The sequence below is a fragment of the Oncorhynchus nerka genome, linkage group LG24 (genome assembly GCF_034236695.1).
Source record: "Oncorhynchus nerka isolate Pitt River linkage group LG24, Oner_Uvic_2.0, whole genome shotgun sequence".
Lineage (NCBI taxonomy): Eukaryota > Metazoa > Chordata > Actinopteri > Salmoniformes > Salmonidae > Oncorhynchus > Oncorhynchus nerka.
The window spans coordinates 53,420,494-53,447,719 of record NC_088419.1 but is presented as its reverse complement, the minus strand read 5'-3'; the positions used below and the strand labels follow the sequence as shown (position 1 = coordinate 53,447,719).

The window sequence follows — 27,226 nt, the reverse complement described above, 5'->3', positions numbered from 1 at the left end:
GCCACCACCATGCTTCACCGTAGGGATGGTGCCAGGTTTCCTCCAGACGTGATGCTTGGTATTCAGGCCAAAGAGTTCAATCTTGGTTTCATCAGACCAGAGAATCTTGTTTCTCATGGTCAGAGTCTTCAGGTGCCTTTTGGCAGACTCCAAGCAGGCTGTCATGTGCCTTTTACTGAAGAGTGGCTTCCATCTGGCCTCTCTACCATAAAAGCCTGAATGGTGAAGTGTTGGAGAGATGGGAGAACATTCCAGAAGGACAACCATCTCCACAGAGGAACTTCTAGAGCTCTGTCAGTGACCATTGGGTTCTTGGTCTCCTCCCTGACCAATACCCTTCTCCCTCTATTGCTCTATTTGGCCAGGCAGCCAGCTCTAGGAAGAGTCTTGGTAGTTCATCATTCTTAAATGGAAGAAGTTTAGGAGGCCACTGTGTTCTTGGGGATGCTGCAGACATTATGTACCGTACCCTTCCGCAGAGCTGTGCCTCCACACAATCCAGTAATGTAAGAAAATGTGGAAAAGGGGAAGGGGTCTGAATACTTTCAAAATGCACTGTATATGTCAACAATCCTTCTACCAAAGGACTATTCTATGCATTACATTTTGTGAAAATCCCCAAAATCATTATTTTTTGTCTGTGTTTGAGGAATCACTCATCACCATTTGATTTGTTACTCATTTTCGAAGTAGCCGGAAGGAATAAAAAATTTAAAAAAGGCATATGCTTCCATTAACTAACGCTACACGGGGTGACACACAAATCAGGATGTTGACGTTACTTGGAAATATCATTTCCTGCTATTCATTGAAGTTTGAGTGGGAAAAAAAATCAGCTACAAGCAAGTTACAAACAAGCTTTGTGAATGTTACTAGCCTTGGAGTGTTCGAAGCTCACCGCAAACTGTTTCTTTCTACAAAGTCGGAGCTATTAAGGCAACACCCTGACAGATGCGCAGGGCTGTATGTCAGTAACTAAACTAAAACAAAAAGCAAGGAGGCACCCTTACAAAAACCCTTACAAGCTTGGGGAAAAAGCCCACCCATTCCGTGATTTTGTGTGAGACTAGAGGACCCTGAGGTCTTGAGTGGTCTCAAGAGGCCAGACCTTTACAGTGATCCCCTGTCTTGACCCTGGAGAAGTCAGTGCACAGTGGAGTCCCTCCCCGGTGAGAAAAACCTCCAGGAGTCCAGCACAGTAGCATCTTGGAACCAGACAGGAGTCTTTAAACACAGTGCATTTTATGGATGCAAGCCTAGATACATTTTCCACCAAGTCAAGCAGTCTTAAAGGGATGAGGAAGATACAACGTAGGCTAAATGTAATCTAAAATGTCTCCGCCTGCTCAATGTGTTTACTGCCGTGTTTAGTAAACATACATACCACAACTTTTCTCTGGAGCAATGTCCTTGGAAAGTGAGGCAAAAGCTATTCGGCTCCTTAGCTAGAGCGGCGGGTACAAATGTTGAGCCCTTTCATTGGCTTGTTGCAATGGGGTGAAAGAATGATCTGCAGTGTGGCTAGTAATGCAAGTCTGCAAAAGATGAACTCCGCATAAAACAGCTTCCCTCAGCTAATCAGAAGTGGGAAATGACAGCTATTGGATTCAGTATGAGCCAAGCAAATTCCAATGCACACACAAACTGGAGCCCCTGCCACTACCAGACAGAGGCAACTCTGCATCATGTCATGTGATCATGGAATTGAAATACATGTGATTCATGATAGAAGTGCACAGTTACCTTAATTCACTCAGAGGCACTTGCAGTCATCAAGAACAATCTTATATGGTGTACAGACAGAAAACAAAATGCAGCTTAACTGCCCAAGCTTTATATACTGGTAACAAAATAGCATAGAACATTTTTATGAATATGCTTCAATGACAAGGTCATCAAAGCCAATAATTAGAACTCTGGTGACCACCTGCACATCATACCGTCATTCTAGGTAAGATAACAGAAAATGAAGCCTTGTACTTTCAAATCAAATCTTATTTGTCACATGGTTAGCAGATGTTAATGCGAGTGTAGTGAAATGCTTGTACTTCTAGTTCCGACAATGCAGTAATAACCAACGAGTAATCTAACCTAACAATCCCACAACTACTACCTTATACACACAAGTGTAAGGGGATAAAGAATATGTACATAAAGATATGAATGAGTGATGGTACAGAACGGCATAGGCAAGATGCAGTAGATGGTATCGAGTACAGTATATACATATGAGATGAGTAATGTAGGGTATGTAAACAAAGTGGCATAGTTTAAAGTGGCTAGTGATACATTTTTAAATCAATTTCCATTATTAAAGTGGCTGGAGTTGAGTCAGTGTGTTGGCAGCAGCCACTCAATGTTAGTGGTGGCTGTTTAACAGTCTGATGGCCTTGAGATAGAAGCTGTTTTTCCAGTCTCTCGGTCCCAGCTTTGATGCACCTGTACTGACCTCGCCTTCTGGATGATAGCGGGGTGACAGGCAGTGGCTCGGGTGGTTGTTGTCCTTGATGATCTTTATGACCTTCCTGTGACATCGGCTGGTGTTGGCGTCCTGGAGGGCAGGTAGTTTGCCCCCGGTGATGCGTTGTGCAGACCTCACTACCCTCTGGAGAGCCTTACGGTTGTGGGCGGAGCAGTTGCCGTACCAGGCGGTGATACAGCCCGACAGGATGCTCTCGATTGTGCATCTGTAGAAGTTTGTGAGTGCTTTTGGTGACAAGCCGAATTTCTTCAGCCTGCTGAGGTTGAAGAGGCGCTACTGCACCTTCTTCACAACGCTGTCTGTGTGGGTGGACCAATTCAGTTTGTCTGTGATGTGTAAGCCGAGGAACTTAACTTACTACCCTCTCCACTACTGTCCCGTCGATGTGGATAGGGGATGCTCCCTCTGCTGTTTCCTGAAGTCCACAATCATTTCCTTTGTTTTGTTGACGTTGAGTATGAGTTTATTTTCCTGACACCACACTCCGAGGGCCCTCACCTCGTTGTTGGTAATCAAGCCTACCACTGTAGTGTCATCCGCAAACTTGATGATTGAGTTGGAGGCGTGCATGGCCAAGCAGTCGTGGGTGAACAGGGAGTACAGGAGAGGGCTGAGAACGCACCCTTGTGGAGCCCCAGTGTTGAGGATCAGCGGGGTGGAGATGTTGTTACCTACCCTCACCACCTGGGGGCGGCCCGTTAGGAAGTCCAAGTACCCAGTTGCACAGGGCGGGGTCGAGACCCAGGGTCTCGAGCTTGATGACGAGTTTGGAGGGTACTATGGTGTTAAATGCTGAGCTGTAGTCGATGAACAGCATTCTCACATAGGTATTCCTCTTGTCCAGATGGGTTAGGGCAGTGTGCAGTGTGGTTGCGTCGTCTGTGGACCTATTTGGGCGGTAAGCAAATTGGAGTGGGTCTAGGGTGTCAGGTAGGGTGGAGGTGATATGGTCCTTGACTAGTCTCTCAAAGCACTTCATGATGACAGAAGTGAGTGCTACGGGGCAGTAGTCGTTTAGCTCAGTTCCCTTAGCTTTCTTGGGAACAGGAACAATGGTGGCCCTCTTGAAGCATGTGGGAACAGCAGACTGATTGAATATGTCCGTAAACACACCAGCCAGCTGGTCTGCGCATGCTCTGAGGACGCAGCTGGGGATTCCGTCTGGGCCTGCAGCTATGCGAGGGTTAACACGTTTAAATGTTTTACTCACATCGGCTGCACTGAAGGAGAGTCCGAAGGTTTTGGTAGCGGGCCCGTGTCAGTGGCACTGTATTGTTCTCAAAGCGAGCAAAAAAGTTTGGAGGAAGGGTTTGGGACATGTCTGACACTTGAATCCCAGAATGATTACTGCAAAATGTGTGTAAAAAAAAAAACTTTATGTAGTGCTGAAATGTGTTACATTTAAATAAATGATTGATAATTTACACAAAATATGTATTCGTAATTATTGAAGACAATATTTAAGATTTAAATGTCAGAACTAATCATTATAGAGCAAGTGCTAAACCATGCCATTGCATTAATTGGTCTCTTAACTTTACATTTTTGCCTGATCATTTTAAATAGTTTAACCTTCCATTGCTAACATAGCGGTCTATTTTATGGTCTGATTGACAGCTGGTCTATCAGGCAAGAGCATCCAAAACTAGTGATCAACTGGTAAATCAGAATCGAAGTAAAATAATACTGCCCATTTTGTTATGTTAACTTACACACCATGCAGATGCCCTCTGCTAACCATCTGCCAGGAGATCCAACATCCTTGTTGCTATTATATCCCTCACTTGCTTCTTCCTCCCTTATCTTTCCATTTAATGTCTACTACAAACGGGGTTTGCATGTGGCATCATCTTTAACGTTGTATTTCGTCGTGGAAAACATTTACATACATTCACGACCCTAGTGGGATATTTCAGTGACAATTGGCTGATGTGTGTGTTGATTTGCAATTAGAACCATTTGTTGACGGAATATACTTGAAAACGCAGTAATACAGTATGCAACGTCACCTGTACTGAAGGCGCTAGCTCGAGCCAAATCGGGAGGTGGAAGCGCGGTCTGTCACTAAATCAATCAACATTGAGCCACATTACCTCTCTTTATCTCTGCCACCACGTAGTCCACAAATCCAGTCCGACTATGTCCACCGACAATGACGAGCAGAGAATACTTGTCGTTACTGAAGCCAGGATGCGAAGTTCGGTTCGCATTTTCCATTGCTTCGATCGCTTCCGTTTGTTGTGTCGCCATGTTGAAAAGTTTGGCAAATGATGTCATACAGAGACGCCCCTACTTTATCTATAGGCCGGAAAATCTGTAGATTGACACTTCGCAAGACCAACCGAATCACTGTGGCAAGTGTTAACGATACATTAAATAACCAATGGTGTATATAAACCCTGGACTGCTAATGCGATGTATTGGCCATTGCTGCCGCGTTCAAAACAACTGGAAACTCAAAAATCTCGGACTTCAGACTTCATCAGTGCGTTCAAAACATCTATGAGAAAACACTTTCAATATCAACTGGTTGAAAGATGTTTGATCAATACTGATTCAATATGGTATTTCATTCCAAATAATGTGTTTAATAAATTGGAGGTCTTCAATTTACTGAAATGTAATTATATTCCTGAAAGATTACCTGCTAAAGTGGCTAGGTTACACCAACAAGTGTTAATAGCCTGGAAAATATGTTTCCTGCACAATAAAGCTATTTTGTGGAATAATTCAGACATAACTGTAAGGAATAAGTCATTGTTCTACCCCAGCTGGCATGAGAGGATTATTGACTTTGTTCTTGATGTTTTCGACAAGGGTAATATTCTCACAAATGAACAATTTATAACATTGGAAGAGTTTATTTCTGTGATCAAAGCCGTTCCCAGTGGTCTAACTACACTAATGAAAACTTATCTTAGCTTTGGTAATGATCACAAAGTTTATCCAAAACTTAGATTGGAAGGCTTGGGCTTACTTGAGAAATATTGTTGTAATAAATATATAAGACAAGTTCTTCATTCCCAAAGCCAATTTACACAGAGAGGAAAACATTTCTGGAACATGCTTATTCCTGACATTGTCTGGAAAAATGCATGGTTAAGGCCTTACAAATATTGTATTCCAAAAAAAGTTAAGTACACTTTTAAATTTTACATACGATATATCCATGTAATTCTATGATATCCAAATTTGTAGCTATTGATGATATCTGTGTTTTCTGTGAAAAAGAACGTGAGAATGTGTCTCACTTGTTCTTTGAATGTAAATTTGTGTCAGAATTTTGGGAAACCCTTGCAAAATACTAATTTCTTTTAGCTAAATATGCAGGTAAAAAATATACACTTCTGTGTATTGATTTTAAGAAAGGCATTGATGTTTATGGTTAGGTACACTGCATCGATTATATGCAACGCAGAACACGCTAGATAAACTAGTAATATCATTAACCATGTGTAGTTATAACTAGTGATTATGAATGATTAAGTTTAATGCTAGCTAGCAACTTACCTTGGCTTCTTACTGCATTCGCTTAACAGGCGGGCTCCTCGTGAGGCATGTGGTTAGAGCGTTGGACTAGTTAAATAAAGGTGTAAAAAATAAAATAAAAAATAAAATCAGCGTCCAAAATTACCGATTTTCCGATTGTTATGAAAACTTGAAATCGTCCCTAATTAATCGGCCATTCCGATTAATAAGTCGACCTCTACCTCTATGTATACCTTTTGAGTGTTTGTTTAAAAGTGTGATTTTAAGGATGGTCCTTTCACCAATCTTCAGATACTTAATCAATTACTCATTTGACAGATTTACATAAAAAAGTACTCTCTTAAAAACATCACAGTGGTCCACTGTCCATCCGATTTGGTTTATTTGACATTGATACAGAGATCAGAAATTGGCAGTTACATGACATGAATGACTACCCATGTTTTTGACATGAAAAATATAATATGTTACTATTGCAATGATAACAAGACCATTGAAATGATTGTGAATTTTTTTATTCTTGTTGCCAAATACTTTATACCCAAACAAAAACTCCAAAATTCTATACCAAAATTACACCTTTTTTGGATTGAATTTCACTATTTTATTAAAACATTAACCCTAGTGAATAATAACATTTTCCTAAACCATTACAATAAGATGTTTTCAGAGAGATTACAATTGCACTTGAATTGTTAATTTTTTCATATTTTTTTGTAACGCTTGTTGTCGGTGGAAGAAGGTGAGGAGGACCAAGGTGCAGCGTGGTAAGTGTTCATATTATTATTATTTTTTATTTATTTTTACCCCTTTTTCTCCCCAATTTCGTGGTATCCAATGGTTGTAGTAGCTACTATCTTGTCTCATCGCTACAACTCCCGTACGGGCTCGGGAGAGACGAAGGTTGAAAGTCATGCGTCCTCCGATACACAACCCAGCCAAGCCGCACTGCTTCTTAACACAGTGCGCATCCAACCCGGAAACACCGTGCACCTGGCCAACTAGCGCACACTGCGCCCAGCCCGCCACAGGAGTCGCTGGTGCGCGATGAGACAAGGACACCCCTACCGACCAAGCCCTCCCTAACCCAGGCGACGCTAGGCCAATTGTGCGTCGCCCCACGGACCTCCCGGTCGCGGCCGGTTACGACAGCTGGCGCTGCAGTACAGCGCCCTTAACCACTGCGCCACCCGGGAGGCCCCTGTGTTCATATTATTTAATGAAATATGCAACACTAGACAAAACTACAAACACGACAAACAAACAGTCCCGAAAGGTGAAACAAAAACACTAAACAGGAAACAACCACCAACAAAACACAATGGACAACAAGCTACCTAAATATGGTTCTCAATCAGGGACAACGATTGACAGCTGCCTCTGATTGAGAACCATACCAGGCCAAACACAGAAATAGAAAATCATAGACAAACTAACATAGACAACCCCCCCAACTCACGCCCTGACCATACTAAAACAAAAGACAAAACAAAGGAACTAAGGTCAGAACGTGACAGTTTTAGTATTTTCTCATTAATACCTGTATTCTGTTTTGTATGATGTAAGAATGTAAATTGTTGATCTGCATTTAGATTTTTTTTTTTAAAGAAAGAAAGAAAAAGAAAAGAAGAAATGAGCTCCGACTGTGAAAATCAATTTGAACTGGGTTTTTTTTTCAACAACAAAAAATGTAACAATACATATTTTTTATTAAACGGTAACATGCAAAACACAAAACACAGAACAGCCAGAGGGATTACACAAAGAAATAATTAGGAGAAAAATAATACAAATCCACATTATATCAAATCAAATACAGACATGTATCGAATCCTTTGTTTTACATTTTGTTTTGTATACGTTTTAATGATTCAAAATAGTTTTCCAAATCAGATACATTTTGATTTGTTTGATAAATGTTCCTAATAAAATAAAGAGATTTATGACATACTGACATTCAATTGTGGAATCAGTGTAGTAACAATGTAACAATTACAGAATAAGTGTTCGATAGATTCCGTTTCTAGTTCAGAAAAACTGCGTTCACTGGTAACATTAGGTATATATTTAGAAATCAAGCTATTACACGGGTAGAATCTATGGATAATCATAAAGGAGATATCCTTTACTTTATTGGTCACCATACATTTGTGTGGAGTGAGCCAAGCATGGCGCCAGTTTACATCAAACAATCAAATTCCTGTATAAAACATCCCTTAATAAACAATTGAATTGAATTTATTATCTAATAAACTTATGCCATTCACCTGGATATCGCTTACAATAGGAGATGTTCCAAAATATGCATTATTCTGAAGTAAAGTTTTTATCCCACTAGTTATAGCTTTTATAACAGTGTCATTTTCCTAGCTTGAAACCTCACAGTTGTATCTTTCCATAAATTCTCTCTGCGTAAATAGATTCCCACTAATATTAACTAATTGGCTGACATGGACAATGTTTTTTTGAGAACCAGTTACGGTAAAATAGCATCCTGTTTCTAAGTAATATTGACCCATTATTCCATATAAAACATCTATGAGGTGAAAAGTTGTTTTTATACAGCAAAGCCCAGGACGTTAAAGCCTGCTTGTGAAAATCCACCAATTTCACAAGAAGTTTACCCACAATATAGGGACATTGTAGTAAAAAAATAAGCCCAGAGCTTCTGAAAACAAAATGAGATATAATATTCCAGAAACTATGTTAATTTTTTAAATGACGTTTGATATCTGATTAAAGAGAGTGAAGTCTAAGACATTTAGACTGCCATCACAAACCCTGTTGGTGATAACATCTATTTTCTTATGTGGCTTGTTTTTCCAGATGAAGTTGTACAATAGCCTATCTAAGGTACAGCAAGTCGATTTGGGAAAGTCAATAGATGAAAAAAAGATAGGATGCACGAGATAGCCCCTCAGCTTTTGATAAAAGCACTCTATCTTTTGATAGATCCAGTTACAGGATTCAAATTAAGAACATTCACCGCCTTAAGATGTTTGGTGATCTTTACACCGAGGTATGTTACAGTATCTTTTTCAGAGATGCTGATTGACAGCTCCTTTCAGAACAAACATCTCACAGTTGGAAAGATTTAAAACCAAACCTGAGATTTTGGAGAACTGCTTCACAATATCCAATGCTAATCTAGCTTGTGACACATTTTTCAAAAAAAGTGAGGTGTCATCCACCAGTCGGGATATCTTGATCTCTCAGGCCTGGAATGTAATGCCTTCAAATGGACTTTGATAAACTAGTGAGCATAAGATTTGAGATACTAACAAAAATAAAAAGGTGAGATTGGACAACCTTGTCGTATTCCTTTGTAAATGTTAAACCTTGAGAATGTTCCATGAAAGAGTTTGATAAAGCTATTGCCATCATTATACAGAGTTCTAATAGCATCAACAAAAAAAGGTTCAAACTTCAAATGCTTAAGACAATCAAAGATAAAATTGTGACTTACGGTATCAAATGCTTTCTGAAAATCCCAAAATAAGATAACAGGGAAGTCAACCAATAGACCAGCCTCAGATTATTAGATATATGGCGCCCTTTCATAAACCCTGATTGACATTCATCAATCAGATCATTCAAGCATGACTTTAACCCTTCACAAAGATTGAGGCGATAATTTTGTAGTCGTTATTTAGGAGTGTGTCTCATCGCACACCAGCGACTCCTGTGGCGGGCCGGGCGCAGTGCGCGCTAACCAAGGTTGCCAGGTTGGGTTGGGTTGTGTATCAGAGGACGCATGACTTTCAACCTTCGTCTCTCCCGAGCCCGTACGTGAGTTGTAACGATGAGACAAGATAGTAGCTACTACAACAATTGGACACTACGAAATTGGGGAGAAAAAAGGGCAAAAAATATACATATACTGTACTTAATTGTACATTTTTTGTACTCTTTTATTTGCACTTCTGGTTAGATGCGAACAGCATTTCATTGTGGTGTACACAAGTACTGTTCAATGACAAAGTTTAATCTAACTAAAAGACTGCAGATATGGCCAGGGCAATACATTGGAATTCCGTACTGTGAGACACCTAAGGCAGTGGGGAGACAGGACGGACAGCTGAACATCCTCGCAATGGCAGAGTAACAACAACTGCACAGGATCGGTACATCTGAACATCACACCTGCGGGACAGGTACAGGATGGCAACAACAACTGCCCGAGTTACACCAGGAACGCACAATCCCTCCATCATTGCTCAGACTGTCTGCGAAAGTCTGAGAGAGGCTGGACAGGGCTTGTAGGCCTGTTCTAAGGCAGGTCCTCACCAAACATCACAGGCAACAACGTCGCCTATGGGCACAAACCCACCATCGCTGGACCAGACAGGACTGACAAATGTGCTCTTCACTGACGAGTTGCGGTTTTATCTCACCAGGGGTGATGGTCGGATTCACGTTTATCGTCGAAGGAATGAGCGTTACACCGAGGCCTGTACTCTGGAGCAGGATGGGTCGGTGGTCATGGTCTGGGGCGGTGTGTCATAGCATCATCGGACTGAGCTTGTTGTCATTGCAGGCAATCTTCACGCTGTGCGTTACAGGGAAGACATCCTCCTCCCTCATGTGGTACCCTTCCTGCAGGCTCATCCTGACATGACCCTCCAGCATGCCCATGCCACCAGCCATACTGCTTGTTCTGTGTGTGATTTCCTGCAAGACAGGAATGTCAGTTTTCTGGTATGGCCAGCGAAGAGCCCGGATCTCAATCCCATTGAGCACGCCTGGGACCTGTTGGATCGGAGAGTGAGGGCTAGGGCCATTCCCCCCAGAAATGTCTGGGAACATGCAGGTGCCTTGGTAGAAGAGCAGGGTAACATCTCACAGCAAGAACAGGCAAATCTGGTGCAGTCCATGAGGAGATGCACTGCAGTACTTAATGTAGCTGTGGAAAGTCAAGGGGTGTGAATACGTTAAGGCACTGTATATAAATAAATCATCACTGCTTTGTCATTGCTGTCCTACATTTTCAATCTGATACAAATCTATATTCTCTGGACAAATTGAAAATAAAGTCTAAAATAAATTTAGTCTAAAATATCATATCAATTAAGGCCAATTTTGATTATTATGGTAGCATAATGATGACAGATAATACAATGCTGTAATATTTGTATTTATTATTATTAATAAAAATAGGTGGTAGTTTCCTTTTCACACGGACATTTTTTGCCGCTTGAAATTTCAGCTCTGTTGCACCCTCTAGAGTAATATCTCCCAACATTTTCAATGCAGAGATGTAGGTAGTAAAGACGTTTACTTCTTTAATTAAAGAGAAGTCTTCAAAAAAGTTTATTCAAGTCTTAAACATTTACATATCTAAAAGAGAAACATTTGAGAAAACACAATTTGTCCTCATACAGTGTGATGATTGATCAGATGGTAGCTGTCATCCTCGATTCCCTCGTTCCCCGTGAACACTCGCACAACTTCCCAATTCTTGCACCTTTGCCAACTGCACATTGCTGATCCGCATCACACTGTGGGTACAGAGACACAGAGAACTTATTTATTTTTGCTCTAGTACACTGTAACCTACTTGACAATATCAGACACAAAATAATGGTCACTCAAATGATAAACATTTCGATGCTCAGGCATTTCTTAACAAGATTCTACAATACAATTATATTACCATAAAGTCAATCCTAAACCCAATCCTCTTACCATGGGAACCCAACCAAACTTCTAATCCTAGGACAATGTCTGCTTACTACAGAGAAGAAACAAGTTTAGTTTGGCATGTCCATGTTTCTGTCTGCAATGGTAGCTTATAAACATAGACAATCTTAACAGTTTCACCATTATGAGCTATATGCATTAGTGTCCATTCGTGCAATCAATCAGTACACATGCTGTGTGTGAATTGATAGCACACAAAACCATCTGTCCAAGTCATTGAGCAATTTACTTTTTAGAAGTTAGAACCCTATTGGTGGCCCTATAAACCCTTTATAAAACGTAATCATGTTATTCCAGCAAGCATTAACTAAAGAACTTTTCAATAATCTTTTTTCATCTGGTGTTGAGTCTTCTTCAGGGGAGCGCATTTCCAGAAAGTCGTGGGAGCTGGTCGTCAGTACCAACACAGAGTAGGTAGTGCTGAGGAGGAGGAGCTGGCTGCTGATTATGGTGCTGAAATGCACTGAACCTGATTGGAGGTCGATAGCAAAGAGACGCGGGCGGGGCAGGCGCAGCAGTAGGTCTAGACGTCTGGCTCATATTCCGGCTGGCAGACCACCTGGACCAACTTTTCATTGACATCATCTGTTACTATAATCATAACACTGAAATGATGGAAGGATTTGACAGGTGACATGTTGAGTCAAATGTGTTCACATTGCCTATACATTTGATTTATTAGGATCCCCATTAGCCGACGCCAATGGTGACAGCTAGTCTTACTGGGGTCCAAAACATAACAGGGGGAAAAAAACAGTTTACATGTTAATGTTTTGAAATGTGTGTAAATTGTAACGTGTGTGTGTGAGCATCTATCAGTTCCACATGTCAGTACATAGACACGGGAGAGAGAAGTGAAATGGTGTGGATTTATGTGGTTTTTTTTGTATACATGTGCTTTTGCCATTTTCTAAGGGGAACATAACTTATTCAACTCAAACTCTGGCATTTTGTCTGGAAAACTGGCATTCCCAACATATTCTTCCCTCCAGAGAATTAGAGTTTTAGAGTTGATGCCCCAAAGTGATTGAGAGGCGTCAATGTGATAATCAAAATAGCAAAGTTTGAGTTGTTGGCTGGCTTTTTTCTGTTCACATGAAATACCCATGCTGAATAATAGCTGTTAATAACCTGAACATCAAGGAAAAGGGTGGCTAATTTGAAGAATCTAAATATAAGTATATAAAATATATTTTGATTTGTTTAACACTTTTTTGGTTACCACATGATTCCATATGTGTTATTTCATAACGTTGATGTCTTCACTATTATTCTACAATGTAGAAAATACTAAAATAAAATGGAAAAAAAAACTTTTGACTGGTACTGTATATTGGCAGCTATTGTGTATCCTAGACAAAAATCCATAGAAATCTTACAGCGTTTCTGCAAAGAACTCTTTACATAAAATTGTCTAACTACAGTATTCAAATTCCCAATAGAGATACTAAATCAATCCTATTTTGAGAGTCTAAGGGTCATTTGAACTTTTGACCATCTACGTCAAACCACATCTGCTTCCCATCTCCTCATCCTTGACCTAAGAGTCGTTCCAAATTGGTCCCCAGTGTTATATCTGGAACACTGCGTCATCCACACAGATCATAGACTTATTAAAAGTTCAATTTCGTGGTGACTGGTGAGGGTGTGTGTCATTTAAGACTCAAATAATGATTTAAATCACATTCTCTGCATTTAGGCTGCACATATACTTGACTCATCTGAAAAATTGCATATTTTTGCAAATATTACATTAGTGTTTTATAAAAATGTAAAAATGTAACTAGTCCCTACTCGCTCACACATTTCTGAGAAACAGTTTAATTAATTGGCATAATATTGACACTATAGTTCTTACGTCCTGAAGAAAACTATGTGGTGAATCTCAGGGATAAAGGTGAGGAGATGAGTAAACCATGCTGGGTGGTTTGAGAGACCCAATTGCCACCAGTCAGATATTATATTGTTTATCATGTCTGCTACTCTTTTAAACAATTACTATTCAATTGCATCTAAATAAAACATGCATAACAAAATGCCAAGGCATGTGACTTGGTCGTAATCCTTTTCTCTTGACAAAAAAAAGCAAGTGACAAGTATGAAATAATTGAACGCAAATAATTGAACGCAAACTTCCTTATCAGTAAGCAGACATCCGTGAAGCATGACCATTGTATTCCAGATGTCCTGAAACAGAGAAAACAGCACCCAGATTGTCCGAATATATACTGAACAAACATATAAAACGCAACATGTAAAGTATTGGTCCCATATTTCATGAGCTGAAATAAAAGTTCACAGAAGAAATGTCCCATACAGACAAAAAGCTTATTCTTGATAAGTGCACTAATTTGTTTACATCCCTGTTAGTGAGCATCTGCTTTGCCAAGATAATCCATCCACCTGACAGGTGTGGCATGTCAAGAAGCTGATGAGCATGATCATTACACAGGTGCACCTTGTGCTGGGGGCAATGAAAGGCCACTCTAAAAAACAACAACACAATGCCACAGATGTCTCAATGTTTTGAGGGAGCCTGCAATTGGCATGCTGACTGCAGAAATGTCCACCAGAGCTGTTGCCAGAGAATTTTATATTTGACCAAATGCTGCCTCAAACCTTGTTTTAGAGAATTTGGCAGTACGGCCGCACAACGTGTAACTACGCCAGCCCAGAACCTCCATATCCGGCTTCTTCACCTTCGGGATAGTCTGAGACCAGCCATCCGGACAGCTGATTAAACTGAGGAGTACTTCTGTGTATAATAAAAGCTATTTTGTGGGGACAAATGCATTCTCATAGGCTGGGCCTGGCTCCCAAGTGGGTGGGCCTACCAGGCCCACCCATGACTGCGCCCCTGTCGTCATGTGAAATCCAGATTAGGATTTAATGAATTAATTTCAATTGACTGATTTCCTTATATGAACTATAACTCAGTAACATTGTGGAAATTGTTGTATGTTGCATTCTTTTTGTTCAATATATTTGCAATGTACAGCAGGTAAAATAAATTCCTCAAATGAACTGAAACTAACATTTCCTGACAACAGCTGAGGGATCAACAATTCATTCTAATGGTTTCCACTTGACCAAAAACTAGCATCCCATTATTTTCTCTTTCCCCCAAAAACTATCCTTGGCAAACCATTTTTCAACAATATAAAAAAAAAAGTGAAAAGTGTAAAAAAAGTGAAAAGTAAAGAGTTTTCCAAAAAGCCTCTTAAAGAGCTGAGTTAACGCCATATTGAACTAGGGTCAACATACCCCTAAGTGCTTATCCACATCACCTTCTTGTCAAAACACACATTTTCAGTTAAGAAAAAAAACCTGCAAACTGTGATGCATCCCACAGAGCCCCAAATTAGACTACCTCTGTGTAGTACACGAACATTCAGTCTTTGGAACTCTTGTCCTGGACAGGACAGCTCTTTCCTCTTCTTCCCCAATCTTGGGTCCACCTCTACGCAGACGACATCATTCTGTATACTTCTGGCCCTTCTTTGGACACAGTGTTAACAACCCTCCAGACGAGCTTCAATGCCATACAACTCTCCTTCGCTGCCTGCACCTGCCCGCCCGTCCAACATCACTACTCTGGACGGTTCTGACTTAGAATATGTGGAGAACTACAAATACCTAGGTGTCTGGTTAGACTGTAAACTCTCCTTCCAGACTCACATCAAACATCTCCAATCCAAAGTTAAATCTAGAATTGGCTTCCTATTTTGCAACAAAGCATCCTTCACTCATGCTGCCAAACATAACCATGTAAAACTGACCATCCTACCGATCCTCGACTTCAGCGATGTCATTTACAAAATAGCCTCCAATACCCTACTCAATAAATTGGATGCAGTCTATCACAGTGCCATCCATTGTCACCAAAGCCCCATATAATACCCACCACTGCGACCTGTACGCTCTCATTGGCTGGCCCTCGCTTCATACTCGTCGCCAAACCCACTGGCTCCAGGTCATCTACAAGACCCTGCTAGGTAAAGTCCCCCCTTATCTCAGCTCGCTGGTCACCATAGCATCACCCACCTGTAGCACGCGATCCAGCAGGTATATCTCTCTGGTCACCCCCATAACCAATTCTTCCTTTGGCCGCCTCTCCTTCCAGTTCTCTGCTGCCAATGACTGGAACGTACTACAAAAATCTCTGAAACTGGAAACACTTCTCCCTCACTAGCTTTAAGCACCAGCTGTCAGAGCAGCTCAGATTACTGCACCTGTACATAGCCCATCTATAATTTAGCCCAAACAACTACCTCTCCCCCTAGTGTATTTATTTATTTTATTTTGCTCCCCATTATTTCTCTCTCTACTTTGCACATTTTTCCACTGCAAATCTACCATTCCAGTGTTTTACTTGCTATATTGTATTTACTTCACCACCATGGCCTTTTTTTTGCCTCTACCTCCCTTATCTCACCTCATTTGCTCATATTGTATATAGACTTATTTTCCTACTGTATTATTGACTGTATGTTTGTTTTACTCCATGTGTAACTGTGTTGTTGTATGTGTCAAACTGCTTTGCTTTATCTTGGCCAGGTCGCAATTGTAAATGAGAACTTGTTCTCAACTTGCCTACCTGGTTAAATAAAGGTGAAATAAATAAATTAAATTAAAAACCCATCAGAAAGGGAACAGGCAGGCAGTTATGAGAGCTTAATAGTACATAGCCTACCTGTGGAATTCCCTAGGGTGGTATCTTCGGTCCTAATATATCCTCATACGAGAAGTACTCAGCCTGCAATCTTCAGTGACTGCAAAACTTAGGCCTTTACTTGTGTAAGATTCAAATAGACCTACAGTTTTAATCGATAGATAGTGTCAGTGCCATCCCACATCCCAATTAAAATATTTAAAATAACCTTTGATAAAGCAGTGGAATTGGAATTGAAACCACATGAAGGTATATCACTTTACCTTATTCCTCTGCCTGTTTCTCTTTATCAGCCCTTCTGCGACTTGTTTTCGTCTGTTGCATTGCCTAAGTACCAACAAGTTAAGTTCCATATTTCATTATGGAATCACTACAAAGCAGTTCAGCGCAAAATCACGATCTGAGAGAAGGATATCAAGAGATGTCAATTTAAGGTTAACAAGAAAAATAGGTATTCATGTCATACCCCATACGAGACCCTGAAATGTTAAATGAGGAGTACTGACATTTACCTAGAAACCTACAGTGCATTCGGAAAGTATTCAGACCCCTTGACTTTTTCCACATTTTGCTACGTTACAGCCCTATTCTAAAATGGATTCAATCGTTTTTCCCCCCTCATCAATCTACACACAATACCCCATAATGACAAAGCAAACACTGTTTTATAGAAAACTTTGCAAAAAAATGTTTAAATACCCTTTACTCAATACTTTGTTGAAACACCTTTGGCAGTGATTGCAGCCTTGAGTATGACGCTACAAGCTTGGCACACCTGTATTTGGAGAGTTTATCCTATTCTTCTCTGCAGATCCTCTCAAGATCTGGCTGGTTGGATGGGGAGCATCACTGCACAGCTATTTTCCGGTCTCTCCAGAGATGTTCGATCGTGGTCAAGTCTGGGCTCTTGAAGGCCACTCAAGGACATTCAGAGACTTGCCCCGAAGCCATTCCTGTGTTGTCTTGGCTGTGGGCTTAGGGTCGTTGTCCTGTTGGAAGGTGAACCGTCGCCCCAGCCGGAGGTCTTGAGAGCTCTGGAGCAGGTTTTCATTAAGGATCGCTCTGTACTTTGCGCCATTCATCTTTCCCTCGATCCTGGACTCACCTCCCAGACAGTCTCTGAAAAACATCCCCACAGCATGATGCTGCCACCACCATGCTTCACCGTAGGGATGGTGCCAGGTTTCCTCCAGACCTGACACTTGGTATTCAGCCCAAAGAGTTCAATTTTGGTTTCATCGGACCAGAGAATCTTGTTTCTCATGGTGTGAGAGTCCTTCACCACTCTACCATTAAGACCAAATTGGTGGAGTGCTGCAGAGATGGTTGTCCTTCTGGAAGGTTCTCCCATCTCCACAGAGGAACTCTGGAGCTCTGTCAGGGACCATCGGGTTCTTGGTCACCTCCCTGACCAAGGCCCTTCTCACCCAATTGTTCAGTATGGCCAGGCGGCCAGCTCTAGGAAGAGTCTTGGTGGTTGCAAACTTCTTCCATTTAAGAATGATGGCGGCCACTGGGTTCTTGGGAACCTTCAATGCTGCATAAATGTTTTAGTACCTTTCCCCAGATCTGTGCCTCGACACAATCCTGTTTCAGATCTCTACGGACAATTCCTTCGATCTCATGGCTTGGTTTTTGCTCGGACATGCACCGTCAATTGTTGGACCTTATATAAACAGGCGTGTACCTTTCCAAATCATGTCCAATCAATTTAATTTACCACAGGTGGACTCCAATCAAGTTGTAGAAACATCAAGGAGGATCAATGGAAACAGGATGCTCCTGGGCTCAATTTCGAGGCTCATACATAAGTATTCAGACCTTTTGCTAAGTAAGGTATCCGTTTTTTATTTGTAATGAATGTGAAAAAATGTTTTCGCTTTGTCATTATAGGGTATTGTGTGTAGATTGAGGAGGGTTATTCATTTTAGAATAAGGCTGTAACGTAACGAAATGTGGAAAAAGTCAATAGGTCTGAATACTTTCTGAATGCACATGGCAGTGTCTCTGTCAATAGGAATGCATGGTTTAGAAATGGAAAAGGCTCTTGCTAACCATGTAGCAGCCGGTGTGGTAGCCACACAGGTACCAGGACAGGAGCATGCTGGATATGTCTGTCACGGCTGAGTCTAGCCCATCGCTAGCATCGGCCAGCACTGCTCGGAGGGGCCATACACACGGTGGAGGTGGAGGAGGAGGCAGGAAGTCCTGGAGGAGAAGATACCATTATTACACCTACAGTGCATTCGGAAAGTATTCAGACCCTTTGACTTTTTCCACATTTTGTTACGTTACAGCCTTATTCTAAAATGTATTAAATACAAAAAAAACGTAAATCTATGTACACACAATACCCCATAATAACAAAGCGAAAACAGGTTCAGAAATTTTTGCAAATTTATACAAAACTGAAATACCTTATTTTACACAAGTATTCAGACCCTTTATTACGAGACTCGAGATTGAGCTCAGGTGCATCCCATTTCCATTGATCATCCTTGAGATGTTTCTACAACTTGATTGGAGTCCACCTGTGGTAAATTCAATTGGTTGGAAATTATATGGAAAGCACACACCTGTTCATATAAGGTCCCAAAGTTGACAGTGCATGTCAGAGCAAAAACCAAGCCATGAGGTCGAAGGAATTGTCCGGAGAGCTACGAAACAGGACTGTGTCTCTTTCTTAGAGCTGGCCGCCCGTCCAAATTGAGCAATCAGGGGAGAAGGGCCTTGGTCAGGGAGGAGACCAAGAACCTGATGGTCACTCTGACAGAGCTCTAGAGTTCCTCTGTGCACTCCGCCAACCAGGGCTTCATGGTTGAGTGGCCAGACGGAAGCCACTCCTCAGTAAAAAGGGACATGATAGTCCGCTTGGAGTTTGCCAAAAGGCACCTAAAGACTCCCAGAAATTAAGAAATAAGATTCTTTGGTCTGATGAAACCAAGATTGAGCTCTTCGGCCTGAATGCAAAGCGTCACATCTGAAGGAAACCTGACACAATCCCTACGGTGAAGCATGGTGGTGGCACCATCATCATGCTGTGGGGATGTTTTTCAGCAGTAGGGACTGGGAGACTAGTCAGGATCAAGGCAAAGATGAACAGAGAAAAGTAGAGAGAGATCCTTAATGAAATCCTGCTCCAGAGCGCTCAGGACCTCCGACTGGGGCAAAGGATAACGTTCCAACAGGACAACAACCCTACGCACACAGTCAAGACAACGCAGAAGTGGCTTCAGGACAAGTCTCAATGTCCTTGAGTGGCCCAGCAAGAGCCCACACTTGAACATCTCTGGAGAGACTTGAAAAGAGCTGTGCAGCAACACTCCCCTTCCAACCTGACAGAGCTTGAGAGGATTTGCAGAGAAGAATAGGATAAACTCTCCAAATACAGGTGTGCCAAGCTTGTAGCTTCATACCCAAGAAGAATCAAGGCTGTAATCGCTGCCAAAGGTGCTTCAACAAAGTACTGAGTAAAGGGTCTGAATACTTAAGTAAATGTGATATTTAAGTTGGTTTACAAAATATATAAATTAGCAAACATTTCTGAAAACCTATTTTTGCTTCGTCATTATGGGGTACTGTGTGTAGATTGATGAGGGGGATAAACAATTTGGAATAAGGCTGTAACCTAACAAAATGTAGCAAAAGTCAAGGGGTCTGAATACTTTCCGAAGGCACGTATATGAAATACAAGCTGAGTAGCTCTTATTTATAACTCAATTTATTGCACACCCACGACATAATACCACAGACATTGAATAACATTATTCTTGTTGGATGTACAGGCTGGAGGTAGCCAATCAAATCAAAGTGTATTTGTCACGTGCGTCGAATACAACAGCACAGTGAAATGCTTACTTACAGGCTCTAACCAACAGCGCAAAAAAAGGTATTAGGTGAACAATAGAGAAGTAAATAAATAAACACAACAGTCTCACACAGGTTGAAGATAGAAATGTAGGTAAGAACACACACAGCAGTCTCACCAGAGAGTCCTTGGGCGGTGGCACTGGAGGAAAGAAGGAAAAGGGGTGATTGTTTGGTACCTCTCGCCGGCCACTTGGCTTCTTCTTATCCCCATGCTCCTTGCCAAAGTCATAGCTGCTTTTGCCATAGTCTTTTCCCTAAATATCACACACACACACACACAAATCTTACAACAAATATCAGAATTGTCACATGCCATAGTGACAAGTCTTACATAATTGAATGCAAACTTCCTTATCAGTAAACATCAGACCTCAGTAAAGCATGGCCATTGGTCAACAATGTATTCCAGGTGTCCTGAAACAGTGGGAACAGCACCCAGACTCACTGGAGCAAACTTAGGTGGCTGAGGTGAGGACAGCTCCTCTCGTCCCTCTTGTTGAGCTGTCCTCCAATCTCTTTCCATCCTCTTCCAATCAGCAATGTTGTTACTAGTGGAGCTGAACCCATCAACAGCCTAGGGACAAGAGAATTGCCTTATTGGACAGACCCGAGCACTGCTTTATCCTGGATTGACTGACATGTTCATGGTAATTTAAACTTTGATACTATAAAATGATGACCCTACAAGTAACACTTATTCAATCTGTCATACAAGGCCAAAAATGAATGTTCAAGTGAAGTGTTACCCCTTGTTGCACTTTGGCATCAACTCTTCCTCTGTGGCCTCCCAGTTCTACTGGAGATAGCAGGCTGCTCAGTTCCAGCTCTTCCTCATTCCCGTAGCCTTCAAACTTCACCCGGCAGTGGTCGCCTCTCAACCACACCAGCACCGCTGGGTAAACCAGGCCATCCTCGGAGTACACCGCACGACACCGGTTTCCCAGCCTCCACACCTGGTACACATAGGTGTTTTTATTACTACAACTGGTAGTAATAAAAGCAAGCTTGAGAAAAGGAACCGAAAGAAGTCGAGTTAACAGTGCTATCATGAATCTTTTACCATGGGTTTCTTTATTAGTCACACACCATTGCAAAAGTTTTTACACCGTAGCACGTTTTGCTACAAGAACAAAGTGTTCTCCCGATAAAGACATAAAAATGCAGAATTCCTGCTTTTTGGTTTAATCTCATGATTTGGAAGGGGCCATCCGCTGACCACATGCCACAATCTCAGTCTTCTGTATAGCCTAACTCAGGGATGGCCAACTTTGATGGGAGTGGGGACCACAAAAAAATCTGAACGCAGTGGCTCACAGGTCTGTGTACCCACATCCATACCCACACATGCAGTCAGAGCCTGCTCTAGCCTTTCAGGGCCCTAAGCAAAAGTTTGTTGCGATTCGGGGAGTTTTGATTCTCTCAGTTCTGGTGGGTTGTCTCCAAGCTTCTCTTTCGCTATCTTTTTCATCATTACATCTCTGAAGGATGAAAGAAATACAAAAGGAGTTGTGTTTCTCCTAGGATTTTTTCAGTAGCGTTGGCAAAGGTAGCGGGGGGCTGGGGTCTATTGGATTTTTTTTTTTTGGGGGGGGGGGACAACAACAACAGAGAAGGTCACTTCTGGTGACTTTTTTAAACGGACATTCTACTCCAAAATAAATTAAAATGAAACACCATCTGAAATATAATTGTCCCTTTAAAACCATTATAACCTTTAGCTCGACTGATGCAGCATAGTGGCTTTAGGCTGAATCATAGGGTTGCTCATCTGCATTTACCACTGAAGAACCCAAAGACTTGCATCAAATTCTACTTGCTACAAATATACGTTGTAACTTGTCCCTCTGACCGATTAATATGTATCGGCTTTTTTTGGTCCTCCAATAAATCGGTACCGGCGTCGATAAATCACAATCGGTCGACCTCTAAATGGGACCCTACCTCCCACTATTGAAAGAATCACAGAAAGAGCATTGTGGAAAAGCATCACCCCTACATATTCCAAGTGTTCATTTTCAACCTATGCCTAATTGATTACCTTTGAGTTTGTCTTCGGGTCAACTGGTCCTTTGGTCGGCACATATGATTCAGACAGTGTCTGCGGATTGTCTGCAAGCTTCTCACCGCTCTCTTTTTCAGCCCTCTAAAAGATGAAACGATGGAGATTATTCAGGACTCCGTTTTGGAAAAGTGTTCTTCTATTTGGTTTTAAGACATTCCTCCCATCCTCAATTCACAAGGATGAATCTCATGACTTGGAAGGTGCCACCTGCTGACCACATCCCCAAAAACTCAAGTCTCCCATAAAGCCTAACTGATTACCTTTGAGTTTGCCTTTGGTTCAACCGGCTCCTTACTCAACACATGAGATTTGGGGAGTTTTGAGTCTGTCAATTTCGGTGGGTTGTTTCCAAGCTTCTCTTTGCTCTCTTTTTCATCATTACAGCTCTAAAAAAGGATGAAACAAATATTACAGGAGAAAATGCAGGATTCGTTATTGGATCATTGTCATGTCTTGGGGGTATGATATTTGACCCTCTTAACTTTCTCATTCATCTTTATTCACAATTAATTCAGGATTACCTGTAATCATGGTAGCATCCACATTAATGTAGAAGTGTTTAGAAACATATTTTATTTATATCCTTATTTATATTAAAAGTAACTCCAAAATGGCACAATACATTAATTACCATTCATTTCTATTGGGCACAAAATAATCTGAAAGGCAGCCAGATATGAAGGAGACATTCATGCTATTTTTTGTGGGGTTTTAACACGTGCCTCCCATTCTTCGATTCACAAGGGGTGAATGTCATGAGTTAGAAGGGGCCATCCTCTGACCACAAAACATTTAGAGACTCAGATACCAAGATGAAACAATGATGAGAAAAAGCTTCAAGCCTGCACACCCCAAAAATGTCAAGTCTATCTATAGACTTATTACCTTGGAGTCTGCCCTTGGGTCACTTGGTTCCAGACCTGGCACACAAGATTTGGACAATTCTGATTCAAACCATTTCTGTAGATTAGTGAGAAGCTTTGTGACACTCTCTTTTTCATTGTTTAAGCTCTGATGTATGAATGAAACAAAGGAGATTCATTAATGTACTGTTTTTCGTTTCAAGACGTCGCCGTCAACAAAACAAGTCTTACAGGCACCAGTTTTTTCGTACCTGGACTACTGCTCAATCAAATTATGGTCGCCACAAAGAGGGACATAGGCAAATTACAGTTGGCCCAAAACAGAGCAGCAGGGCTGGCCCTTAAATGTACACGGGGAACTAACATCAATAACATGCATGTCAATCTCTCCTGGCTCACAGTAGAGGAGAGGTTGACTGCATTATTACTTGTCTTTGGGAGAAGTATTAACATGCTGAAAGCACCGAGCTGTCAGTATAAATGCTCAGACACCCATGCATACCCCAAAAGACATGCCACCAGAGGTCTCTTCACAGTCCCCAAGTCCAGAACAGATTATGGGAAATGCAAAGTACCACTGGATGTTGTTAAGAGATAGATGAGAGGGGTTGAGTGGAGCTGAAGGGTGGGACTAAAACAAAACAAAGATAACTAATGTAAAATATATTATGTTTGTAAAATGTATATACACTGCTCAAAAAAATAAAGGGAACACTTAAACAACACAATGTAACTCCAAGTCAATCACACTTCTGTGAAATCAAACTGTCCACTTAGGAAGCAACACTGATTGACAATAAATTTCACATGCTATTGTGCAAATGGAATAGACAACGTTTGGAAATTATAGGCAATTAGCAAGACACCCCCAATAAAGGAGTGGTTCTGCAGGTGGTGACCACAGACCACTTCTCAGTTCCTATGCTTCCTGGCTGATGTTTTGGTCACGTTTGAATGCTGGCAGTGCTTTCACTCTAGTGGTAACATGAGACGGAGTCTACAACCCACACAAGTGGCTCGGGTAGTGCAGTTCATCCAGGATGGCACATCAATGCGAGCTGTGGCAAGGGTTTGCTGTGTCTGTCAGCGTAGTGTCCAGAGCATGGAGGTGCTAACAGGAGACAGGCCAGTACATCAGGAGACGTGGAGGAGGCCGTAGGAGGGCAACAACCCAGCAGCAGGACCGCTACCTCCACCTTTGTGCAAGGAGGAGCACTGCCAGAGCCCAGCAAAATGACCTCCAGCAGGCCACAAATGTGCATGTGTCTGTTCAAACGGTCAGAAACAGACTCCATGAGGGTGGTATGAGGGCCCGACGTCCACAGGTGGGGGTTGTGCTTACAGCCCAACACTGTGCAGGACGTTTGGCATTTGCCAGAGAACACCAAGATTTGCAAATTCGCCACTGGCGCCCTGTGCTCTTCACAGATGAAAGCAGGTTCACAATGAACACATGTGACAGACGTGACAGAGTCTGGAGACGCCGTGGAGAACGTTCTGCTGCCTGCAACATCCTCCAGCATGACCGGTTTGGCGGTGGGTCAGTCATGGTGTGGGGTGGCATTTCTTTGGGGGGGCCGCACAGCCCTCCATGTGCTCGCCAGAGGTAGCCTGACTGCAATTAGCTACCGAGATGAGATCCTCAGACCCCTTGTGAGACCCTGGTTGGCCCTGGGTTCCTCCTAATGCAAGACAATGCTAGACCTCATGTGGCTGGAGTGTGTCAGCAGTTCCTGCAAAACCCACCCGTTCCCCAGACCTGAATCCAATTGAGCACATCTGGGACATCATATCTCGCTCCATCCACCAACGCCACGTTGCACCACAGACTGTCCAGGAGTTGGCAGATGCTTTAGTCCAGGTCTGGGAGGAGAACCCTCAGGAGATCATCCGCCACCTCATCAGGAGCATGCCCAGGCGTTGTAGGGAGGTCATACAGGCACGTGGAGGTCACACACACTACCGAGCCTCATTTTGACTTGTTTTAAGGACATTTCATCAAAGTTGGATCAGCCTGTAGTGTGGTATTCCACTTTAATTTTGAGTGTGACAAATTTGATTTCCATTGATAATTTTTGTGTGATTTTGTTGTCAGCACATTCAATTATGTAAAGAAAAAGTATTTAATAGGAATATTTCATTCATTCAGATCTAGGATGTGTTATTTTAGTGTTCCCTTTATTTTTTTGAGCAGTATATATATATATATATATATGGATATGGATTTTGGATTTAACACTGAAAAAAATATATAATCCCAACATGTAAAGTGTTGGTTTCATGAGCCGAATAAAAGAACCCAGAAATGTTCCATACGCACAAAAAGCTTATTTCACAAAATAATGTTGCATCCATCCATCTGACCGGTGGCATATCAAGAAGCTGATTAAACGGCATGATCATTTTACAGGTGCACCTTGTGCTGGAGCCAATAAATAGCTACTAAAATGTGCCGTTGTCACACAACACAATGACCCAGATGTCTCAAGTTTTGACAGAGCGTGCCATTGGCATGCTGACTACAGGAAGGTCCACCAGAGCTGTCGCAGAGAATTTAAATGTTACTTTTTCTACCATAAGAGAAATTGACATTCATTTTGCCTCCAATGTCATGTATGGTATGGACAGTGAACTCAATTGCAGTTTATCAATGGAAATTAGAATGCAGAGATACCGTGCCATTTATCTGCTGCCATCACCTCATGTTTCAGCATGAAAATGCACGGCACCATGTCACAAGGATCTGTACACAACTCCTGGAAGCTGAACATTCCCCAGTTCTTCCATGGCCTGCATACTCACCAGACATGTCACCCATTGAGCATGTTTGAGATGCTCTGTACCAACAAGTACGACAGCGTGTTCCAGTTCCCGCCAATATCCAGCAACTTTGCACAGTCATTGAAGAGGAGTGGGACAACATTCCACAGGACACAATCAACAGCTTGATCAACTCTATGCGAAGGAGATGTCGTGCTGCATGAGGCAGATACTGACTGGTTGTCTGATCCACGCCACAACCTTTCTTTTTAACGCTACTAACAAGTGCATGTCTTATTCCCAGATATAGATTAGGGCCTAATTCATTAATTTCAATTGACTGATTTCCTTATATGAATTGTAACTCAGTAAAATATTTTATATTGTTGCATTTATATTTTCGTTCAGTATAGATATGTTGTGGTATAGTGTGGCATGTACTGTTTTGTTTTGTATGTAATTGCCGCTTGTTTGGACACCAGGAAGAGTAGCAGCAGCTAATGGGGATCAGTAATAAAATACTCCCCACCACCATCGACTCACAAGGGACAAATCTCACGAGGAGCTTCCTTTCCCTTTGTCTTGTCTCCTTGAGCTGAAGGAAGCTAGCTAGCTAAGTAACGCTACATCAGAACCAAGTATTTAGGGGAGAAAACATGTATGGCTCTGCACTACACCAAATGAGTTCATCCATCCACTTGTATACTTGTAAACCTTTACCCGAAATGTTCGGAGGGCGTCTTCATAGGCCTTTACCAGTGCGGAGTCGTCAGTAGCCACAGCTAAAGACGCGTTATCCTACATCAAAACAGTAACAACATACTTTACATTTTAACTTCGTAATAATAAGAAGTAGCTAGCAATGGACGTTAGCTATTAACTTTCTCAGTGGTTAACTGGCTCATCATCAGCTTGGTTGAGATTGTAACGTTAGTTAGCTATTAACTTAACGTTATGCGATAAAACCCTTACCTCGACTCTTTCACTTCGGAAAACAATACTTTCATAATATTCATCCATAACTAGCGAGTTGAATTAAACACACGTATTAACTTGTTATATTTTTCGTGACATTAGGCCATTGTCAAGTTTGGTAGCAAACGCTTTGATTGTGCATCGTTCAAAACACCTGGGAAACTCGGAAATATCCGACTTCAGTGTGTTCAAGATAACTACAAAGGTGGGAAAATGAGTTTTGAACCGTCATCCAATTTGGAATTCCAAGTAGGAAACTCTGGCATCTGTCTAGAGCACCGACTTGAAGGTCATGATTTGACCACGTTTTTTTTCCGAGTTCACAGTCATCTTGAAAACACAATTAGGCTACA

General features: G+C 41.7%; 2 protein-coding genes across 9 annotated transcripts in view; both read right to left on the bottom strand.

Moving 5' to 3' along the window:
* The window catches only part of LOC115108160 (microtubule-associated protein 1S-like), a 46,721-nt gene extending 41,977 nt beyond the window's left edge, over positions 1-4,744 (bottom strand). For all 3 annotated transcript variants that reach the window (XM_029632190.2, XM_029632192.2, XM_029632191.2), the window contains exon 1: positions 4,576-4,744. In XM_029632190.2, coding sequence (XP_029488050.1) covers positions 4,576-4,732 — 157 coding nt within the window. In that variant the 5' untranslated portion in view covers positions 4,733-4,744. The remainder of the gene's footprint in view (positions 1-4,575) is intronic.
* Positions 4,745-7,692: 2,948 nt separating this feature from the next.
* LOC115108159 (survival of motor neuron protein-like) lies at positions 7,693-27,046 on the bottom strand. Of its 6 annotated transcripts, XM_065008967.1 has the most exons (12): positions 26,871-27,044; positions 26,619-26,696; positions 22,536-22,661; positions 22,252-22,356; positions 20,960-21,166; positions 20,584-20,787; positions 20,330-20,467; positions 18,399-18,551; positions 16,607-16,670; positions 16,365-16,485; positions 11,351-11,469; positions 7,693-10,874 (listed from the first exon to the last, which is right to left on the bottom strand). In XM_065008967.1, exons 1-9 carry the CDS (start codon positions 26,916-26,918, stop codon positions 16,608-16,610), a joined length of 1,122 nt encoding a protein of 373 aa, XP_064865039.1. In that variant the 5' UTR covers positions 26,919-27,044; the 3' UTR covers positions 7,693-10,874; positions 11,351-11,469; positions 16,365-16,485; position 16,607. The 6 variants fall into 6 exon arrangements, with proteins under 6 accessions (XP_064865039.1, XP_029488045.1, XP_029488047.1 ...); XM_029632185.2 differs by lacking the exon at positions 7,693-10,874 and having other exon boundaries at positions 11,093-11,469; XM_029632187.2 differs by lacking the exon at positions 7,693-10,874 and having other exon boundaries at positions 11,093-11,469; positions 20,659-20,787; positions 26,871-27,043.
* Positions 27,047-27,226: the final 180 nt, after the last annotated feature.

Coding starts and splice junctions, on each gene's coding strand:
- LOC115108159 (XM_065008967.1), bottom strand. CDS start 26,918: ATGGATGAATATTATGAAAGTATTGTTTTCCGAAGTGAAAGAGTCGAG. Junction 22,662..26,618: donor ACGCCCTCCGAACATTTCGG/GTAAAGGTTTAC, acceptor ATCCTTTTTTAG/AGCTGTAATGATGAAAAAGA. Junction 20,788..20,959: donor ATGCCAAAGTGCAACAAGGG/GTAACACTTCAC, acceptor TCTTGTCCCTAG/GCTGTTGATGGGTTCAGCTC.